Source organism: Melozone crissalis, unplaced genomic scaffold, assembly GCF_028551555.1.
Source record: "Melozone crissalis strain CALT ecotype California unplaced genomic scaffold, PUWL_Pcris_2 ptg000068l_1, whole genome shotgun sequence".
Classification (NCBI taxonomy): Eukaryota; Metazoa; Chordata; class Aves; order Passeriformes; family Passerellidae; genus Melozone; species Melozone crissalis.
In genome coordinates, this window is record NW_026535846.1 from 14,144,027 (window position 1) to 14,162,302 (window position 18,276).

General features: G+C 43.8%; 2 protein-coding genes across 8 annotated transcripts; one reads left to right on the top strand and one right to left on the bottom strand.

The window, feature by feature from the left end:
- Positions 1-1,297: 1,297 nt before the first annotated feature.
- On the top strand, positions 1,298-12,196 carry LOC128945744 (A-kinase anchor protein 17B-like). 7 transcript variants are annotated; one of them, XM_054289596.1, is made up of 5 exons: positions 1,307-1,362; positions 5,266-5,502; positions 6,322-7,310; positions 7,646-7,810; positions 8,308-12,196. In XM_054289596.1, exons 2-4 carry the CDS (start codon positions 5,413-5,415, stop codon positions 7,698-7,700), a joined length of 1,134 nt encoding a protein of 377 aa, XP_054145571.1. In that variant the 5' UTR covers positions 1,307-1,362; positions 5,266-5,412; the 3' UTR covers positions 7,701-7,810; positions 8,308-12,196. The 7 variants fall into 7 exon arrangements, 6 of the variants coding, with proteins under 6 accessions (XP_054145571.1, XP_054145566.1, XP_054145568.1 ...); XM_054289593.1 differs by adding an exon at positions 2,683-2,773 and having other exon boundaries at positions 1,308-1,362; positions 6,322-7,810; XM_054289592.1 differs by lacking the exon at positions 1,307-1,362 and adding exons at positions 1,894-2,120; positions 2,683-2,773 and having other exon boundaries at positions 6,322-7,810.
- A 99-nt stretch (positions 12,197-12,295) lies between these two features.
- On the bottom strand, positions 12,296-17,822 carry PGRMC1 (progesterone receptor membrane component 1). The gene is made up of 3 exons (XM_054289609.1): positions 17,440-17,822; positions 15,516-15,671; positions 12,296-14,247 (listed from the first exon to the last, which is right to left on the bottom strand). Exons 1-3 carry the CDS (start codon positions 17,756-17,758, stop codon positions 14,147-14,149), a joined length of 576 nt encoding a protein of 191 aa, XP_054145584.1. The 5' UTR covers positions 17,759-17,822; the 3' UTR covers positions 12,296-14,146.
- Positions 17,823-18,276: the final 454 nt, after the last annotated feature.

Below are 18,276 nucleotides of genomic sequence, written 5' to 3' on the forward strand. Positions count from 1 at the left end.
CCCCCCAAAAAACCCCAAAAAACCTCAAACCAACAAAAACAACCAACTGAAAAATTCCAGCCAAACTGAAAGCTATGTTCAGTATCTTCTTACAGTGCAGCCAACAGAACAGTGTCAGATGACTCAGTCTGCATTCTCTGGCAAGAATGCTCTGCTGCTGATCCAATGGACTATTCCTAGATCAATAAAAGAGCTAAAAGAGAGCTCTCTAGAATTGCATCTCTTTCCAGGAACTCAGCTACTTATGGTATTTTATTTTCTTGGTGAGAAGAAAGCATTTAACCATTAAGGAGGAGAAAATCAACAATAAATGGGTATAACTTCCTATACATGATTAGAGCTTGGAAACAGAAGATTTCAAACATTACTTCAAGACTTCAAAGAAAAGTGTGATATTTCTTCCAGGGTTTTTCTTTTGTTGCTCATCTGCACAAGACAAACCTCAACTTAAGATTCTTACTGAGCACCGGTATTTTCCATACAGTCTTCCCATTTCCATTACTCATTTTGGGGCAAGTTTTTCCATACTTGTTCTGGCTGCTAAAATGAGTCACCAGTTGACCTCAGCCTCCTGCAGCAATCCTTGGAGAAGGAGGTGATTGGTGTGAGTCTGTTGGGTTTTTTTCTCCTTAGTAAAGGGACCTGCCAAAATAAAACCAGTCATATACTAAAAAATTGGGTATGTTCAAGGTCAGGTTGGATAGATCCTGGCTGCTGTGGCGCTCTGGCCGGGGCTGGGTCCACACTTGCCCGGGGTCCAGAATGACCAAGGAAGCGGGGACGGTGCCATCAGCAGCACATTGGGAGCGCTGCACCATTGGGAGCCGATAGCCGCACCATGCAGAGACAGGACAGCGCTTTCCCACCGGGAAAACACCAACAAGCCAGTGTAAACCAGGGAAAGGCTGGCATAAACCCTCACAGATCTACTATTGGTGAGCAGTGGTGGATGAACTATCTTTGCTCCAGGACAAAGGAAAACACGGCGTCGCACCACAACCAAGCCTTTGCTCTGCCTGAGCGAGGCAGCTCCGAGGAGTAACTTCTGTTTGGCTTAATTTGAATACAATGCACACACACGATGCCCACAGGCCGAAGATGCCGGCAGCAGGCGGCTGCAGCCGGGGCCGGGAGGTCAGGGGCGAGGGGCCGGGCAGGAGAAGCAGCCCCTGGCACCTCCTGGGCCTCGCTTCGTGAAGATCACCCTGAAACCGCCCGGAGCGCCCGGCGGGCGGGCAGGGGCCGCGCTGCGGAGCGGGCGGAGCGGAGCGGAGGAGCCGCGCCCCGGGGCGGGCCCGTGGGCGAGCCGCGCTCCGCCCCGGGTGGCGGCCGCAGGGCTGGCGGTGCCGCGGCGGCCGGAGGGTAAGGGCGGCCGGCCCGGGGAGCGGGAGCGGGGCGCTGCCGGCGGAGGGCGCTCCGGGCCCGGGTGGGGCGAGCCGGGCCGCGGGGCTCGCTCCGCCAGGGAAAGTTGTCGCGGCTGCTGGGGCGGTTCCCGGCGGCTCCGCTGGGGCTGCCCGGAGCCCGCGGGCCTGCTGGGACGGGCGGGCCGAGCCCCGCTCCGCTCCGCTCCGCTCCGCTCCGGTGCTGGGGGGGAGGCGGCGAGCTGAGCCGGGAGAGCCCGGCCCGTGCGGAGGGCGCGGCGGGCCTGGGCCAGGGGGTTCCTGGGGCGGGGGCTGCACGGCCCGGCACAGCACGGCCCGGCACAGCACGGCCCGGCCCGGCCCGACTCGGCTGCTGCGGCGCTCGGGCAGCCCGAGCTGGCTCCGCACCTGCCCGGGGCTCGCAGCCGGGGCGGGGCAGCGGGACTCCCGGGCCGCGGCTGCCGCTGAAGCCGCCGAGGGCTGGGCCCTGCCCGCCGGGTGCTGTCGGCCGGCGCTGCCGGAGCTCGGGGACCGCGGCCTTCAGTGGCTCCATGCATTGGGCTGGGGGTTTGTGTTATCGTCGCCTCAGCGGCGCTGGGAGGGTTCGCTTCAAAACGCTCCTTTATTGCAATGTTCGTGAGAGCAGCGGCACTTCTGATCATCGCTCCTTTTCACTTAATTTTGCATAGAGCGGGCTGGATAAACTCATTTGTTAAAAATCAATTTCAAGCTCTTTAGACTTCTCCAAGAGAGTTTCTGGTAAGTGCTTGTCATAGAATCACTAGGGTTGGAAAAGCCCTCTAAGATCACAGAGTCTAACCAGTAACACTCACTGTGTTTACTGCTAAAGGATACCCCCAAGTGCCATAGCCGCAAGCCATTTGTAGGCTTCCAGGGATGGTGTTGACAGCCTCTTCCAGTGCCCGATCACCATTTCAGTGGAAAAGTTTTTCCTAATATCCAATCTAAACCTCCTCTGATGTAATGTGAGGCCATTTCCTCTCACATTACTTGAGAGAGGTGACCAACCCCCACCTGGATCCAGCCTCCTTTCAGGTGGTTGTACAGAGCCATAAGGTCCCCCTGAGCCTCTTTTTCTCCAGGCTAAACAACTCCAGCTTTTTTTCTCTGCATGATGAACTCTGCTGCTGGGGATCAATGTATACAGATGCTACATTGCATTAGCTTATAGTGCTCCTACATACTCACCTCTGCAGAATTAAAATATTACCTCTGCTGGTGAGACTGCTCAGGGCCTACACTGTCTGCGAGAACATGAAAAGTAACCTAGGAAAATATGATTTTTTTTTTTCTCTTTAAGATAACCCTTTATCCTGACCTGGTTGATGGTATGGTCTCTGTTGTGGTGGCCCAGGGCCTGGCATGAGTGACCAGCTGGGAAACTGGGGATGGTAAGAGCTGTTTGAGCTAGCAGTACAGTGAGCAAATGTGAGGGGTGTCTTTGGAACAATTATTCCCATTACTTGCATGTTGCTCATATGGACTACGTGAGTGTTTCAGGTTAGATATTGCCAGGTTGTTAATTTCTCCCAGAAGTGTAAGTTTGTTTTAAAGTATGAACTTAGATTACACAATTTAGGGTGTTGTAAGATAAGGACAGTTCAACCTTCAGTTATTGTAGTAAATCCTAGTGCAAGGGCAGATGTGTTCCAAAAGTTTTTACCATGGCAGAGTGGCCAAAGGGAAATAATAATCTGATAAAGGAGTTGAAAGTCAAAATCCTTGCGATTTATCAGTTGCAGCAGTTTAGGTAGTGGCTTATTGATATGTCAGGGTTGATTCCAAAAGGCCATTCTGCTGAACAGCAGTTCAGTGGATCAGCCAGTACATAATTCAGTGCCTTGTTCACAGTTATGTAGAGAGAAATTTCTGATGCTTGAAGAGCTCTTGGCTATGAGCACAAGTGAGGAAGAGCAGGGGTAATGGTGTGCACTAGCAAACCACTGTAGCTTACTCAGCTATATGAAGAGAGTTTAGTGCTTTTAGGTGATTTATTGCAGTATGGTTGCAGCTATGCTGGTGTAAGGATATAAGTGAAAGAAGACTTGCAAGGGCAGGATAATATATCAGGATAATATATTGCTTTAATAGAAGATCTGCTTGTAAAACAGAACAAGATTTTGTGTACACCTAGTGGTCTGCAGGCTTGACATTCACATCTCTGCAGGTTGTAACAACAGAGTCCTGGAGGTTTTAGCCTGCTGCTCCACAAATCTTAGTGGGGTGGCAGAAGTTTGGTTGGCACTAACTTGGTGGAAAGCTTTTTATCTTAGTGCACAGTGGGCAGAAGGGACTTTAGAGATCACTCACTGCTTCAGTTTTGTAGAAAGTGCTTTGTGTATCTGCTTTGCTTATATGAGACACTGGAGGTGTGTCTGTGTACATACACAGCTGTGTGCAGAGATTAATCCTGAGAGATTCAGCCTTGCCTGACAAACTTACAGTTAATTCTGAGTGCATTTGGCTGCAGTTCCCTAAGAGGAGTGATTCAGTGCTCAGTCTGTGCTGTATCTGCTGCTGCCAGAGATTCCTGGTTATTTTATGTTAATTTTAATTGCACTTGCTTTTTCTCCAGTACATATGTGGGTTTTTTCTTTGTCATTCTCAATAAAGTGTAGTCACTCTCTTTTATCAAACAGTTTCTGTGCTTGTCTTCCCTTGTACATTCCCATGCTGAAAGCAAACAGGCATTTTTCAAGTAATAACAGTAGAGTTTATAACCTGTGAAAGCCATCTACAAACTTTTTTGTTGTGTTTCTTCAGTGGAAGCTTTTATGTGGCACTCTTGTAGTTGTCTTTGTATATGTATCTTTTTTTTCTCCATTTGATTTAGCCTATATTTATGTTAAAATAGTGTCTACAAAATAAAGAAAAATACAGCATATGGACAGCATTGAAATACACTAAGCCTTACTTGTAACTAGGTGCTAAGCCTTTGTGGAAGAAACTGGCACGGATGGTGGTTTGCCAACTTCTGTTTCTTTTTCCTTGAATTTAGGCCTGAAAAGTCCTTGATAACCAGTGGAAGCCTCTCTGTAAGCTTTTTGTACAATTAACCATGTGAGGAGCAAAAAAACCTAGTGTGACTATTCTGTCTGTACTAGATGTGGGTATACTGATATGGAGCTCAGGTATCTGAACTTAACTGCTTTAATCAAAACCCAGCATTATACTGTTTAGATTTCCTGAAAAATTTCTCTGGTAAGCTAAAGGTTGTCAACATTTTCAGTGTAGTTGGTGCTGAAACTGGGAGATTACCTCAGGAGCTGATGAGAGTCTGAAAGATACTTAGTTTCTTATTGTTAAATAAAGGAGGTGTAGCAGCTGCCTGGTGATTACTGGATAGAAAAAGGTCAGTTGGGATCAGCTGTCCTGGCTGGGTCTCCTTCCATTTCCTTGCTCACCCTCAGCCTCCTCACTGGTGGGGTGGGTGAGGAGCAGAAAAGGCCTTGGCTCTGGGTAAGCCTTGCTCAGTGATAACCCCTGAATTACTGCTGTAATACCTCTTAAATGGGACCCTCCTGCTAATCTGTAGGGGAGATTTGTTAAATTATGAATTAGATCCAAATGATTAGTCTGTAGTTGTGTCCTTGGGGACAAACAATCATGTGATGCTGTTGTCTTGGTAGTGCTTATAAAGAAAACCCAAGAGTACAGACCATTTGAAGAGACAACTTTCTAACTGTGGGGAACAGTTGGGTGCGTGTAATTTATGGTTTTTTAAAACATGTTATTTAAGCAAAGGACATTCCCTGTTAGTCACATGTGATTCTTGATGACTGTTTGCTTATTATTAGCACTTCAAAAACTTCCATCCAATTCCCCAGGATGCACAATGTAAAACAAGTGTCATCTAAATTGTCCCATATTGATAATTACCTAGAAAAAGACGTGGTGATGAAAAGAAGTTCAAGAGAGAAAAAGGAAAGCTAAGCACGAGAGGAGAGAAGAGAGGCAGATAGATGGAGATGAGGAACACCCCCCAAAGCAGCAGAAGGAACCAGCTGAAGAACAGCACTGGCCAGAGAATATGCCTGAATGGGAAGAAAGGAAATCCCTGCTAGCTCAGAGAAGAGTGGAGTCTGTCAGACTGCTTACAGTGCTGTTAAATCGTGTGAAAGTAAGACTATTTTAAAACGTATTTTAAACTTTTAAGGATATCTATTCGAGCTTGAATAATTCACTAGACATTTGATATCTTGATGCTGTTCAGGAGACTGCTTTGGGGCTGACTGGACACTGAGAAGGCCTGAGGTCCATGTCTTGTGACAGTCTGCTCTCAGTCTTGCCCTGAGAGCAAGCATAGTGCATTTTCACCCAGAAACTTTGCCTTTGGTGCTTTTTCAAGACCTTGTCTTTACTGAGTAAAAAACAGGGCTGGAAAAGCTGTTTTGGCTCTATTAGACTTGACCCAGTGTTGCAAGCAAGGAATTTAGGAGTGGAGACATAAGTGATACTCTCTTTGCTTGTTTTGGTCTCAGGTCTACAAGTGACTGAACTAAATTGGCACAGATTATACCCTTTGGATTTCTAATAGCCTCTTCTTTTTTCTTGGCCAGCACTCATTACCAGGCTTATTTGATTCAGATAATGTCTTGAGAAAGTCAGCAGTGAAGTACTAAAAATTTGAGTGTTTTGCACACAGATTAATGTTTGCAAGTTTAATTTAGTGCTTTGGGTAGAAAAGGTTTCAAATGAAAACAGGGGGTTTAATTTCTAATATGGCTTTGTCTCCACTATTTGCAAAGAAAAAATTGCAGCTTTTAACAAGTGTGTAATATAAACGATTTCTAAAGGACTGTAATTTACTATGAGTTGAAGTCAGAGGCTACCCTTGCCGTTCTGTGTGTGAATTTTAGGGCCCCATTACATCTGACATTTGCCTTCTTAATTACGAATCTGATGTGTTAAATAAATTTCTATTTTCTTGGTTTCACAGTTGGCAAGTCAAAAAGTGGATCCTTCACTGGGTGTAAAGAAGGACAATTCATTTCCTGAAACAGCATTTAAAGACATACAGCAGGAGCTGATTCACTCCCTTTACCGTACGCACAAAGAGCTGAAACGTGTGGAGTTTAAGTGCCCGCTAACTCAAAGAGGTAGTGCTTTATGCTGTGAGGAAGGAGATGTGAGTACCTTCCATGCACCTGCTTGTCACATAGTCAGGACAATTTTAAATGATGCCTCTGCAGCCCCGAGCTCTGATGGACTGCCTGGCAGAGATGTGTGCAACTCCCTGCTGATCACGGTCACCCAGCATGGCAGGGTCATCCAGCCTCTCCCTGCAAGGCACCACCCTGCACTGGACGTAGGTCACACCCACACAGTGTCTGAGCAAGATGATTGCAGAAAGCAAAAGGTTTATGAGACTGATGAATTCATCCATTATTTACTGAACTACTATCAGACACCACACTATGCACGTGTTTGCTTAGAGCCAAAAACCACTGTGAACAAGTCCCAGTGGAAACGAGTGGTGTCTGATGATGGTGGTGGGTTTGACAGCAGCTTGAGTAACAAACATGGTCAGCACTTCAGAGAATTGAGTCCTGTACAAAACCTCCACAAGAGAAATTGTAGCAGTGATAGTAATTACAGGCTGGTGATCACTCTTGGAGAATTTGAGTCAGCAGACAAAGTGTTAGAAAGCAAGGTCCGTGGGGGCAAGCTTGCAAAAAAGCTGCAGGTGCAGAGGAATGACTCACTCACTGTTGATACTGTACCACATGCTGGACTGAATCATTCTTTGGAGTGCACTACTGTTACTCATAATGAGGAATTCAAACAAGAAGATGGTAAAGATGAAGGCACTGTACCATATGGAACACGTAGATCTGCTTGCAGATTAAAGGATTTGCTGGAAGAGATCAGTGATTCTGAGTGCTTTAGAGAGGCATGTGGCGGCTCAGTGAAGAGAGCAGAAAGAAGGTATGAAGAAATTTACAGCAGTTGTAATAAAGGGTGCTTGTCTGCAAGAGCTGGGGAAAGAGAATTACTGGTTTGCCATAAAAATGTAGCTCTAGAAGGTCAAGAGAAGGAAATCAGCCAATGTAACTCCTGTTCTAATTCTGTCCATGAGGGCTTGGCAAGGCAGTGTGAACGTAAACTTAAAAAGTCATGCAAGAGGTCTAGTAGTAAATTAAGATATGAAGGAAAGAAAAGTGAGAGACAATCCAGGGAAAAGGAGAAAAATGCTCATAAAATGAAGAAAAAGCGAAAAAAGCTTTCTTCTAATCTTTTATCTGATGAATGTGGCTTTTCAGAGACGGACAGTTGCATGCAGCTGGAGTCGCTCAGAAAGATACGGAGAAAATGTAAGAAAATGTTGCACAAAAAGGTGAAATTCAAGACACATCACACCTCTATGGCTGCACCAGATGTTACCCCTCATGATGGCTCAGCCCTTCAGGAGACCCTCCAGAGGAGAGGTGAGAGAGGGGACACCACAGCTAAGGGGACTCAATTTGACAGCTCTGTGGCAGGTGAGGTTGCCACAGTTCTTACAGTGATGAATGGTTTTTGGTTTTAAGAGGTATAAGCAAGGCATAGAAAAACAGTGCAACTTCCCTGCAATTAAGGGTTTGTTCAGTTTAGCTCTGAAAGACACAGCTGCAGCTCAAGAGTAATATTTGTCTAATTAACTTAGCACAGTATTTGTCCTGGGCATTAGCAGGTATTGGTTATTCTGGTAACAACATGCTTTAGACAACTAAAACAGTGATAGACAATTCAATGTGTGGCACAGCTGTGTAGGAAGTACTGTCTCAGGTGAGTAGATTTTTACACAGCTAAAATACATCTGATTTTCATACAGGATTGCTACTGGCTGTTCTTACAGCCTTTTTTACAATTTGCTGTGCTTCCAGTTGGTTGGTGGATACCCTTACAACCTGACAAACTCATTTCAACTTTTTCTTATCTACAGGAGATGAGAGGAAATTAATGTTGAGAAGAGAGATGGATGCAGATGTCAGAGGATGCCCTCTATTTCCTCTTGAGATAATTCAGACAAACCCCTTCTCAGATACTTTCTGTGGAGGAGAGCCCAGAAGAGGATGTTGAACAGCTACTGTATTATAGCTCTGAAGTTTTTATTAACAAGTGGGAGAAGAAAGCCCTTTGATCATTAAACGAAATATGAACTGCTGGGTTGGTTTTTGATTTTTTTTTTCTTACATCATTCCTTTGGTTAGAATATCTAACTGGTGTAGTGAGCCACAGAAGCAGAATTTGTGTTTGCCTTTTGGATAACTTCTGGACCAAAACTTTCCCCAGAGCCAGAACAAACTTTCATGGACTAGTGGCTAAAGAACTTGAAAGGACACAGACTGAGATCTTGGAGCATTACACTTTGATGGAATGCAGAGAATCATGTAAATTACAGTATTTATTAATAATGAGTCATTGGGAAAAAACCTAATTTTCAATCCTAGAGCAAGCATATGAAGTGCCTCCTCTATCAGATTGTTATATTGGTGGGACTGGAAGGTGTGGGGGACATTTATACTCAATTTTGAGAAGTAATAGATTTCCAAATGTGAAAAAGGTCCCATCTTCTGTAAAACCCACACTAGAAGAATCCTTGTTTTCTATTCACAATTCTAGAGGTGTTTCTGAAAACTTGCTGCCTTTTGGGAGGATTTCACTGAACTTATGCTCAGTGTAGTGCTCCCAGGAATCTGAATGGCTGTCTAAGCAAAGCTCTGGGTGTTAGATAATGAAATGGCAGTGCATCTCAGCCTGCTGACAGTCCCCATGTAAATGCAGTTGACAGTTCACAAGATTTTGAAGGCACATATAGTGAGGTAGCTGTTTAGTATGAGTTTGCCTACAAATGCTTTCCAGAGGAATTGTGAAATGTTGTCAGAGTTGTGCTGCATGTAGATAAAAATGGGAAAATGCAGTATAGGAGCTTGAATTATATCCATATTTATTCATCTGGCTATATCTAGAAGACAGCCACAATTGCTTTTGGACAAAGTCCCTTAGCAAGGTACAGAGTTTGAAGTTCAATACACTGATTATTACAGCTTTCTTTTTATTATGCTTTATTTATTACATGTCAGTAGATGAAGTTCATGTGAAAATGTTGCCTTCATTACGTAAGATCTTACCCATGTTTGTAAATTCTGCTCTAATAAATAGTAATAAAAATGAATAATTGTAATTGTTTGTGGTAGATAGGTTTTCTCCCAGTCTTCAATACTGGTGATTCCTACAGGCTTCTAAGCCAGGTTTTATCAGTCTTTCTGTTCATATGTTCAGATGTCGAGTGCCTTTTCAGGGTCATAAATGACAAATGGTTGCTACTCAAAGTACTGTTAATCTATTCCTTTTATCTAAAAGAATGTTATTTTCTTGACAGAAATATTTTCTATTTTGGAGAACCTTTATGCCCCTCTTAAGTCCCCCCCTTTAGTATTTTATACAGTTATAGTGAAGAGGGACTATTGTAACACGTTACAAGCGACCATGTAAAATGTTTTCAGTTGCACTGATGTGACATACCAAGGGTGTTTTTTCTCTATGCAATATTTGCAGATTAAAGATAACAAAACTTCCCCCCTGTCAATCTATAGACAGTTTTGTGTCCATGAGTACCCATTTCCCATAAGACAGGCTTTTGGTGACAGGTGAGAAAGTATTTCTTTTTGTTAATCTAGGGGAGAAGGAACTAAAGATTTCCTTCAGTGTAAATTTCTAGTGTTTTATCAACATGCTGTCACAATAACCAATAACAAATAAATACTCAATTCCTGTAATTGCTTCAGGGATTCACCTGTACTGACTGAAACTGACAGAGGATTTGCTTTGTCTCCCAAGTCCTCATTCCATGTAAAGCATTGTAAGTTAATAAAATATGCATGCACTTTAAAATGTGAGACATCATTGTAATCTTCATACCCAAAGAGAACTTCTGTGTTTCCTATTTGACATTTTTTAGAACCTGACTTCAGGTGTTTAAATAATAATTTAACTTTTCACAAAATCATAGAATGGTTTGGATCAGGACCTTAAAAACCATCTTGTTCCAACCCCCATGCCAAGGGCACGGGCACCTTCCACCTGCTCCAAGCAGTGTCCAGCCTAGTCTTGAACACTTCCAGGGATGGGGCACCCAGTTTCCTCTGGCAGCCTCTGCCACAGCCTCACCACACTCACAGGGAAGAATTTCTTTTTCCTGTCAGCACATTTAATATGAGCCCCACCTTTTCATACACTGGTCTGCTTAATATGATTTTATTATCCTGAAGGCTAATCTTTAAAGATATATGTAACAGCTTGCTTTAAAACTTTTAAAATGCATGGCTTTGTAGATTGGATTTTAGTTGTTATAAATGCCACATCCCACATATGAAAGTTACAGAATGTTTTGGCAATGAAAACAATTATTAGATGAAAAGATGCATTAAAAACAGCATTTATATAGTTCAGCAATGGAAATGTAGAACATTTCTGGTATACTTTCACATCTTTCTGTTTGAACCTGATGTGTGCTGTTGTGCCCAGCTGCTGTTTCAAGAGGCTGGATGCTTTTTATGGAAATGCTGTTTACTCTGACATGTATGAAGTTGGGCCTGAGACTGCAGATCTTGCCATCAAATCTAATTTTCTGTACAGACCTAGCGAAAATGCCTCTTCATAGAGCTGGTATGAAGAGAAGTGGGCTGAACACTGCTTTGTTACTGAAAGTTTGTGACCTGTGGGTTGTACCTTGTGCTGAATGCTGAAGCCAAAATCCTACATGCTGGTTTGAAAGCAGAATTACACAAGGCCCATTATTAAATCAGTCCATCTGCTTGAAATACAATACAGCAATTATGATATAAAGCTTTTTCTTGTTAATCCAGGGATTCCAGGCAATGCATAGAAATGCCTCACCTTTCATAAAACCCCTTACGTAATTTTCAACAGAAGCATTCAGTACTGAACTTCTTTTTGTTTAACTGAAACAGCAGGAAGTAAGAACTAATAAAGGTGAGTACAGGCAGGTGAAGCCCAGGTGAAAGAATATCTGAATTTTACAAAGCAGTTAAGAGTATGGTTGAAAATCAGATATGACTCAATTGTTTTGATTTGTGCTGGCAAAGATCTTTGTGACAGGTGTTGGACACGTCAGAGGAGGGAGATTAGTGATATTGTCTGCCTTGAATTGGTCATCCTGTCCTGCCTGGTTAATGTACAGCCTGATGAGCTGCCTGGCATGGCTCTTTTTGCATAGTCATTGCTGCCAGTCACTGTTGAAGGAAGGGTTCAAATTGTAATGAACAGACTAAAAAAGAAGTGAAACCCATCCATTTTCTTCAGCACTTTGGAAAGAAGTAAAACCTGTGCCTGCTGCTTTATGAGCAGCTTTTGTGACACACTTCTTCTCCTTTCACAAGAAATTCTCTGCTTTCCTTGAAAAAGTAACAATCCTACCATCGTTTCATACCTCCTCCCCAAGAAGTATTAACAATGAAAAGAATGAGCTTTTCTTGTGTTACTGCATGTTTTCTGCATCATTTTTGTTGCTATTTCTCTTTGTGATGCATAACGTTCTGATGTACAGATTAATCCTTAAAATAGTTTTTAGTTCCTCAGAAGATGTTACAGAGTAACTTTAGAGTCAGGTGGTTGGGTCCACTTAAGGGAGGTTACAGACTTCCAAAGCTCCAGCTTTTGCTCAGTATTAACAATTACGTGGGGGTTTTTTCTGCAATAGAGCACATTCTCTATTTAATATTCTGTCAAAATTTTACTAGCAAACAGCATTTACAAGCATTCCATTAGAACATATTTTACTCAATCTATGCATTGGATAATGTGACAGATCAGAGAAAGACAATATAATACTTGAAACGTTAGGGGAGTATTAAATATAATAATAAAATATAACATTTGGTTGCAGTAAATAAAAACAAACTCCACCATTATGCAAGAGTATTTTATTTTCTGCCTTAAACAAATAAAAGCACATTTCCAATTTGAGGTAAACCATTAGTAGTAGTTTGCAAAGAGTATAAATGTCTCTAAAAATAAAACAGCAACACAAAGGTCATGACAAGGCCTATGTGTGTCTCCAGACCTTTGTCAGGTAGTTCATACAGTACCACTTTAGACAACTCTGGCTCAAACAACCTTGCTCTTCATTGGAAGGCCCAGTGCAACCAAAAGAAAATCCCAGGACGGTGTTGGGACTGAGGGAGAGTCAGTTGTTCTCACCACAGATGGTCTCAGGCACTTTAACATGTTGTGTCAACTCGTTTGTGAAAGCTGCTGTTGTGCAACACACTCTACTTCTGAACACTTCTGCCTAGTTTGCACCTACACCCAGGACTCAGTTCCTCATTTTGGGCATGTTGCCAAATTGAAACAACCAGACAGTCGAGTCAGAGAAATGAAACAGAGGGAACTACACCAGACAGGCACCCTGGAGATTCTGCACTTGCAGAATCAGCAGGACAAGAAACAAGTTCACATGTGATCAGAAAATCATTAGTTATCTTGGAATTTATAAGTTTTATGGAAGTACTTTGGATGATGAACATTCACATTTTTCCTTGGTCATATCCATTTATCCAGCCCTCTCTGGTAGGAGGGAGGTAATTTAGAAAAAAACCTAACAATTAAGCATAGAGGTAAGCCAAGAGAGCAAATAAGTAAAAAGCAACTTAGAGGTCAGGTCCACAGGTATAGCACTGCTGGTTATGCATGAGATTGTGTCATTTCTTTGAATGGCAACATTCCAAACCAACAAAGGCCTCAATGCAGAAACAGCTTACACTGTTTTATTTTGTACAGGAAACTCATGTAAGTTACATTGACCAGTAATGTTTTTCTGCTAGGTAAAGGTGCATGTACAAGAACACTTGCTAATCATGCCATACCAGCAACTTCTTGTTTTTTAGGCCTAGGAATCAAGAGCAGCTGATCTTCCATGTTTAATATAATTCCATTAACATTCATAGGAGCACTTTTTGCTGAGAAGAAAATCAAATGAACAATAGTCAAGTCACACTCCATGGTGTACCTTTAGGGATGCCTAGTTCCACTCATTATCTAAACTTTTGTAACACTATAGATGTGCTTTAAAAGTGAACAGACAATATTAGTCTATGCAGAATTATGCATGTTGAATACATCAAGCATTCATCAGTCTTTATTAAATACTTAAAAGTGATTTAACCTCACAAAAATTCTTAATCTTTTTTAAAAGCAGTTAGTGTTTCATCTGTAAGTCACTAATGCAATGACTCAAAAGCCAAATTATCTCACATAATAATGAATTACACTGCACAACAAATGAGTATGATGCTTTGTGAACAAAATATAGTCCCTTTTCTAAAGGAATTACAACCCAGGTAAGATCTGCCAGATCCTGCAGAAGCTAACACAAAAGAAGATTTAGTGGTGTTTGTGTTGCATATGTGAAGTGAGTCATGTGCTTGTCTCCACAGTGATAGGTTGGTAATGAAAAACTTGATTCCAACCTCCTTTGCATTAAATGGTGATAGCAGGAAAACAGTCCTTTATTGCCAAAACTGCAGTTTACTTTTGCACAGACATTTGCCATGCATACTTATTATGTGGGTTTAAAGGAAGACAGATCATAGACCTTCAGAAGCTTCCCACTGAATTTGAAAAAGAAATCTTTGAAAAACCATTCACTGTACCTCTGGACCTTTTGTAAACCTTGCTGCTGCTGCACCTTGTGAAACAGAAGTGGAATGTTACAAATGATCCATTGTGGTTCAAAAACAGATTGTTCCACACTGCAGTATCTACTCTTTCTTTGCATCCTGGGCATCTTTCTCGTCTTCATCAGAGTACACGGTGGGTTCCTCCCCCTCCTTCAGCAGCTTACCAACATGATGGTACTTAACTGGGGAAAAAAAAATCCAAGTAATTTTCTGCCCTGAAGAGACACGTTTATAAACTCCTCCAACTGTTTCCTGAATGAACAGGATGACTATATTTCAATAAAACAGCTCTGAGCAACTTGTTCCAAACACTGGGGGAAAGGAGAAAAGCTAAAATCAACTACTACCTGAACTACTATTACTGCTGTCATAAGAATCACGTGAAGTAAATGTAACTCTCATTTTATTGCCTAAACCAAAGATGAATAAACATAAACTGAGGGAGTCACCTAGCCAAGGAAACAGAATCCTGGATTAGATTATTTCTCTTGCCAATGTTAAAACCAAAGGCATTGTTAGAATACTTACATTATTAAACATGCACATATGTATGTGCACACATATACACAACCTGGAAGGGGTTTTATTTTTTGTAATGTGTATTACAAATATTCAATAGGACAGAAGGGAGATAATTTCTCCCAAAGATAGAGATGGGTCTGTTATCCGATTATGTGATTAAGCCTCTGATTTATTTTATATCTCCTTTTGAGCATGTAAAAATGCCAAGACATGTAAGGACTGAGAGCTATATTATGTTGCCTGTCTGTCAACTTCAACAAAGCAAAAGAACCCCCTGATTTCAGGTATTTCAGACTAGCAACGTTGTTATAAATACTTAAAACAACTATTTGCCATATTTAATAGGAACACAGTAATAAAAAGAGTGGACTTCACTGTCAGTCCTGATGCTCAACACTTGTAAAGGTAGATTTTAACACTAGCTCAAGTCATATATTTGATAGCACAGTTCTGGTTTCTGCAACAAGCTTGTTAGCATAATAAACCAGCCATTCAGTGTGGTGTGATTAACAGTCTTAATTAAAACAGGAAGAAGGCCAAAATAGTAGGGGCACATCAGGTCAGGATGGAGATTTCTAATGACATCATGTGGAGAAAACTCCATTGCAGCTGGTTATAGTAAATCTTTCAACACTAGATTTAAAAGGAAAACACATTTTATTTACACTATACTGGTAACTGGTGGACTGGTGTATGCAATTTCCATCACACACATATATATATATATATATATATATATACATACATATATACACATATATTTTATATATATATTATATATATATGCATATATATACACATATATATTATATATATATATTATATATATGTATATATATGATGCTTCCAGCTGGTTACAGCCTTTTAACTATTGCTTCCCCTATTACCAGTTAATTCCTTCTTTGTAAATAGGTTTAAAATTGCTTACAAGTGAACTGTGACTCCCAGTCCCTCAAGGTCTCTTGCTGTGTAGCATTGAGGTCAGAGAGGTCATCATAGGTGTCCCTCAGTGCTTCCTTGTCCAGGCAGAAGGTGGCAAGGCCTCGGGATGCATCTCTTCCAGCAAAAATCCCATATGGGCCCTCTTTGAAATAAAAACATAAGCAGCATTATTGCAGAGGCAATGGAAGCTATGTTATCTTCATGGATCAGAGTCCCCAGACTAAAACAGATGATGAGCTTCTACCCTGAGCCATGCATCACGTGCCTCAAGCTTCTGAAATGCTTTAAGGTTTTATTCTAATTGGTAATAAGAGAAAACAGAGGAAGAGGACAAGAAACAAAATAACGGAGAAGGATACCACTGAGGTTTGCTGAAACATCAGGACAATGAACCACACAGTGGTGCACAGCACATATAAACAGGGTAAGGATAAGCATACAGACTGGGACACACATTCTTAGAATAAGGAACGGAGGAAGGATGTCTATGGGGTGAAATCAAAGTTTCTAATGGATACTCCTGACTGGAGATGAAAGGATGGCTTGACAGAAAATATAGTGGAGCTTCGAGAAATTACCAGGTTGGAGGAAACATCTATTAAAACAAAATGCAAGATGAACTCAAATGACCAAAACATTTAACTCACAGCAGATAAGAGAAATCAAGATAAACTCTTGCTAAACTTCATTAATGATTGACTTGCTTGCATGACAAGCCAAAAATTGAGATACTGCATGTTCAACTAGACATTCAAAGTTCTTCTAAAGGGAGCTTAAAGAAGTTAGATATGAACTCTGGTTATTGTAGAGCACATGCCAACTTCCAGAGTGTGCTTTTTCCTAAATTAATCAAAAGAATCTTACTTTTCCATTAAAATGAAAATCAAACTAGCCAGACATTATGGTGAGCCATTCAGCAATTACCAAATCAGATGCAACAGACAGCTTTTACTGTCATCAAAGAAGGCAGCATCTAAAGCTCGGACCTTACGTCAACTGGATTTTAGGTTGCACAAACACAGAACTGCACATCTAACTCACTGTGCATATCATCCTGACTGCTGCAGAATGCAAAGTTACAGCCTGGCATCATTCAGTGGCAGTCTCGTCTATGTTTGGCCCAAAAGCTGTAACTGATAACACTTCCAAAAACGTGGTGTCTCCTGCATTTTTTTCCTTGTCTCTTAAGTAGCACTGGCAGCTCACTACTGCAGCTACCAGGCTGTCTGGACAGCTCGAGAGTGGTTATGCCAGGCAGAACCTGGTACAAATCAGCAAGCCTCAGTGAGCAGTTTTAACAGGCAGCCTCTGATAAAAATAAAACCCCATGGCCTCGTGGAGGTGATAAAACTCCTTCATCTGGGTGCACGTAGTCCCACCCACCTCATCATTGGCTGCTCTACGAGCATAGGTTATTCAATCTTTGCACGTTTGAACTATGCTCCTGGTAGAAAGCTGGTTTAATCTAAATTGCCAACTATTTAGTACAAATATTATGCAATAGAGCGATACACACTAAAAGTTGGGAATGGAATGTCAACACCGAGAGAATACTTCACTTCTGCTGCCTGCATTTAGGCAAAGGCGACCCAGCCCCACAAAGCCACCCAACCTCTCATGGTACGTGTAGATCGCCATGGGAGAACACCGAGAATAATGAAACTACGTAAAGTAGCAAAGCCGGAGTTTCTACAACACCGGGCCCGACTGGACCCGGGCGGCAGCAGTCACCGTGCCCGCCAAACACCGGCCGAGCCTTCCCAAAGCTCTGCATGGAGACCGGGATGGGCTCAGCGCCGATCCCCGCCGAGGGAAGGCGCTCCCGGCCAGCACCGGCCCTGACCCGCCTGCGCTTCCCCGGAGCGTGCGGAGCGCCCGGGCCGGGCCCGTCCCGCAGCCCCCGCCCTCACCGGGCCCGTAGAACTTCCTGGCGCGGGTCACGTCGAAGACTTTGCCGTTGACGGCCATGAGGATGCGCGGGTCGCTCACGCCGTCGAAGGGCCGCAGCTGCTCCAGGGTGAAGTCGCGCCGCTTCATCTTGGGCAGCGGCGGCGGGTCCGCCTCGCCCGCGGGCGCCGCGGGCCGCTCGCCCCGCAGGATCTGGTAGAGCAGGAAGAGGCAGAGGCCCAGCAGGCTCAGGTTGAGCGGGGAGCCCACGATCTCCAGCAGCAGCCCGCCGCTCTCGCCCGCCGCCTCCTCGCCGGCCACCGCCACCTCCTCGCGGGCCATGGTGCTGCTCTGTGCGGCGGCTCCGCGGGCTCGGAGCGCGCAGCGCGGCACGGGGCACGGAGCACAGAGCACGGAGCTCACCCGGCCGGGCGGGGCGGACCCAGGGGCGGGCGGTGGGCGCGGCGGGGCTGACGCGCGGGCGCGGGGCCGCCCCCAGGCTGGGCCGGGCGGGCTCTGCTGGGCGGGCCGGGCAGGCCGGGCGAGTTCGGCTCGGCGGCTCGGCGGCTCCGCGCCCGCCGCCGGCGCTAGGTGGTGGTGCGGGATCGGCCGTGGCCGCGGCTCCCCAGATTGGGTCAGGCCAGGCCGCTGTGGCGGCACTCGGTTCCACAGAAATTCCGTAAAAAATAACCTCGGGGTGGCGTTAGAGCCGTGTCGGGGCTGCCGCGATGCGCTGTGCGAACCGCGCTGCTGGATGGAGGATGGAGCCCGGCTCCGCTCCGCGCTGCCAGAGTGAGACAGGGGACAGCGGGCAGAAGCTGATGCACTGGAAGTTCCACCTGAATACGAGGAAAACTTCT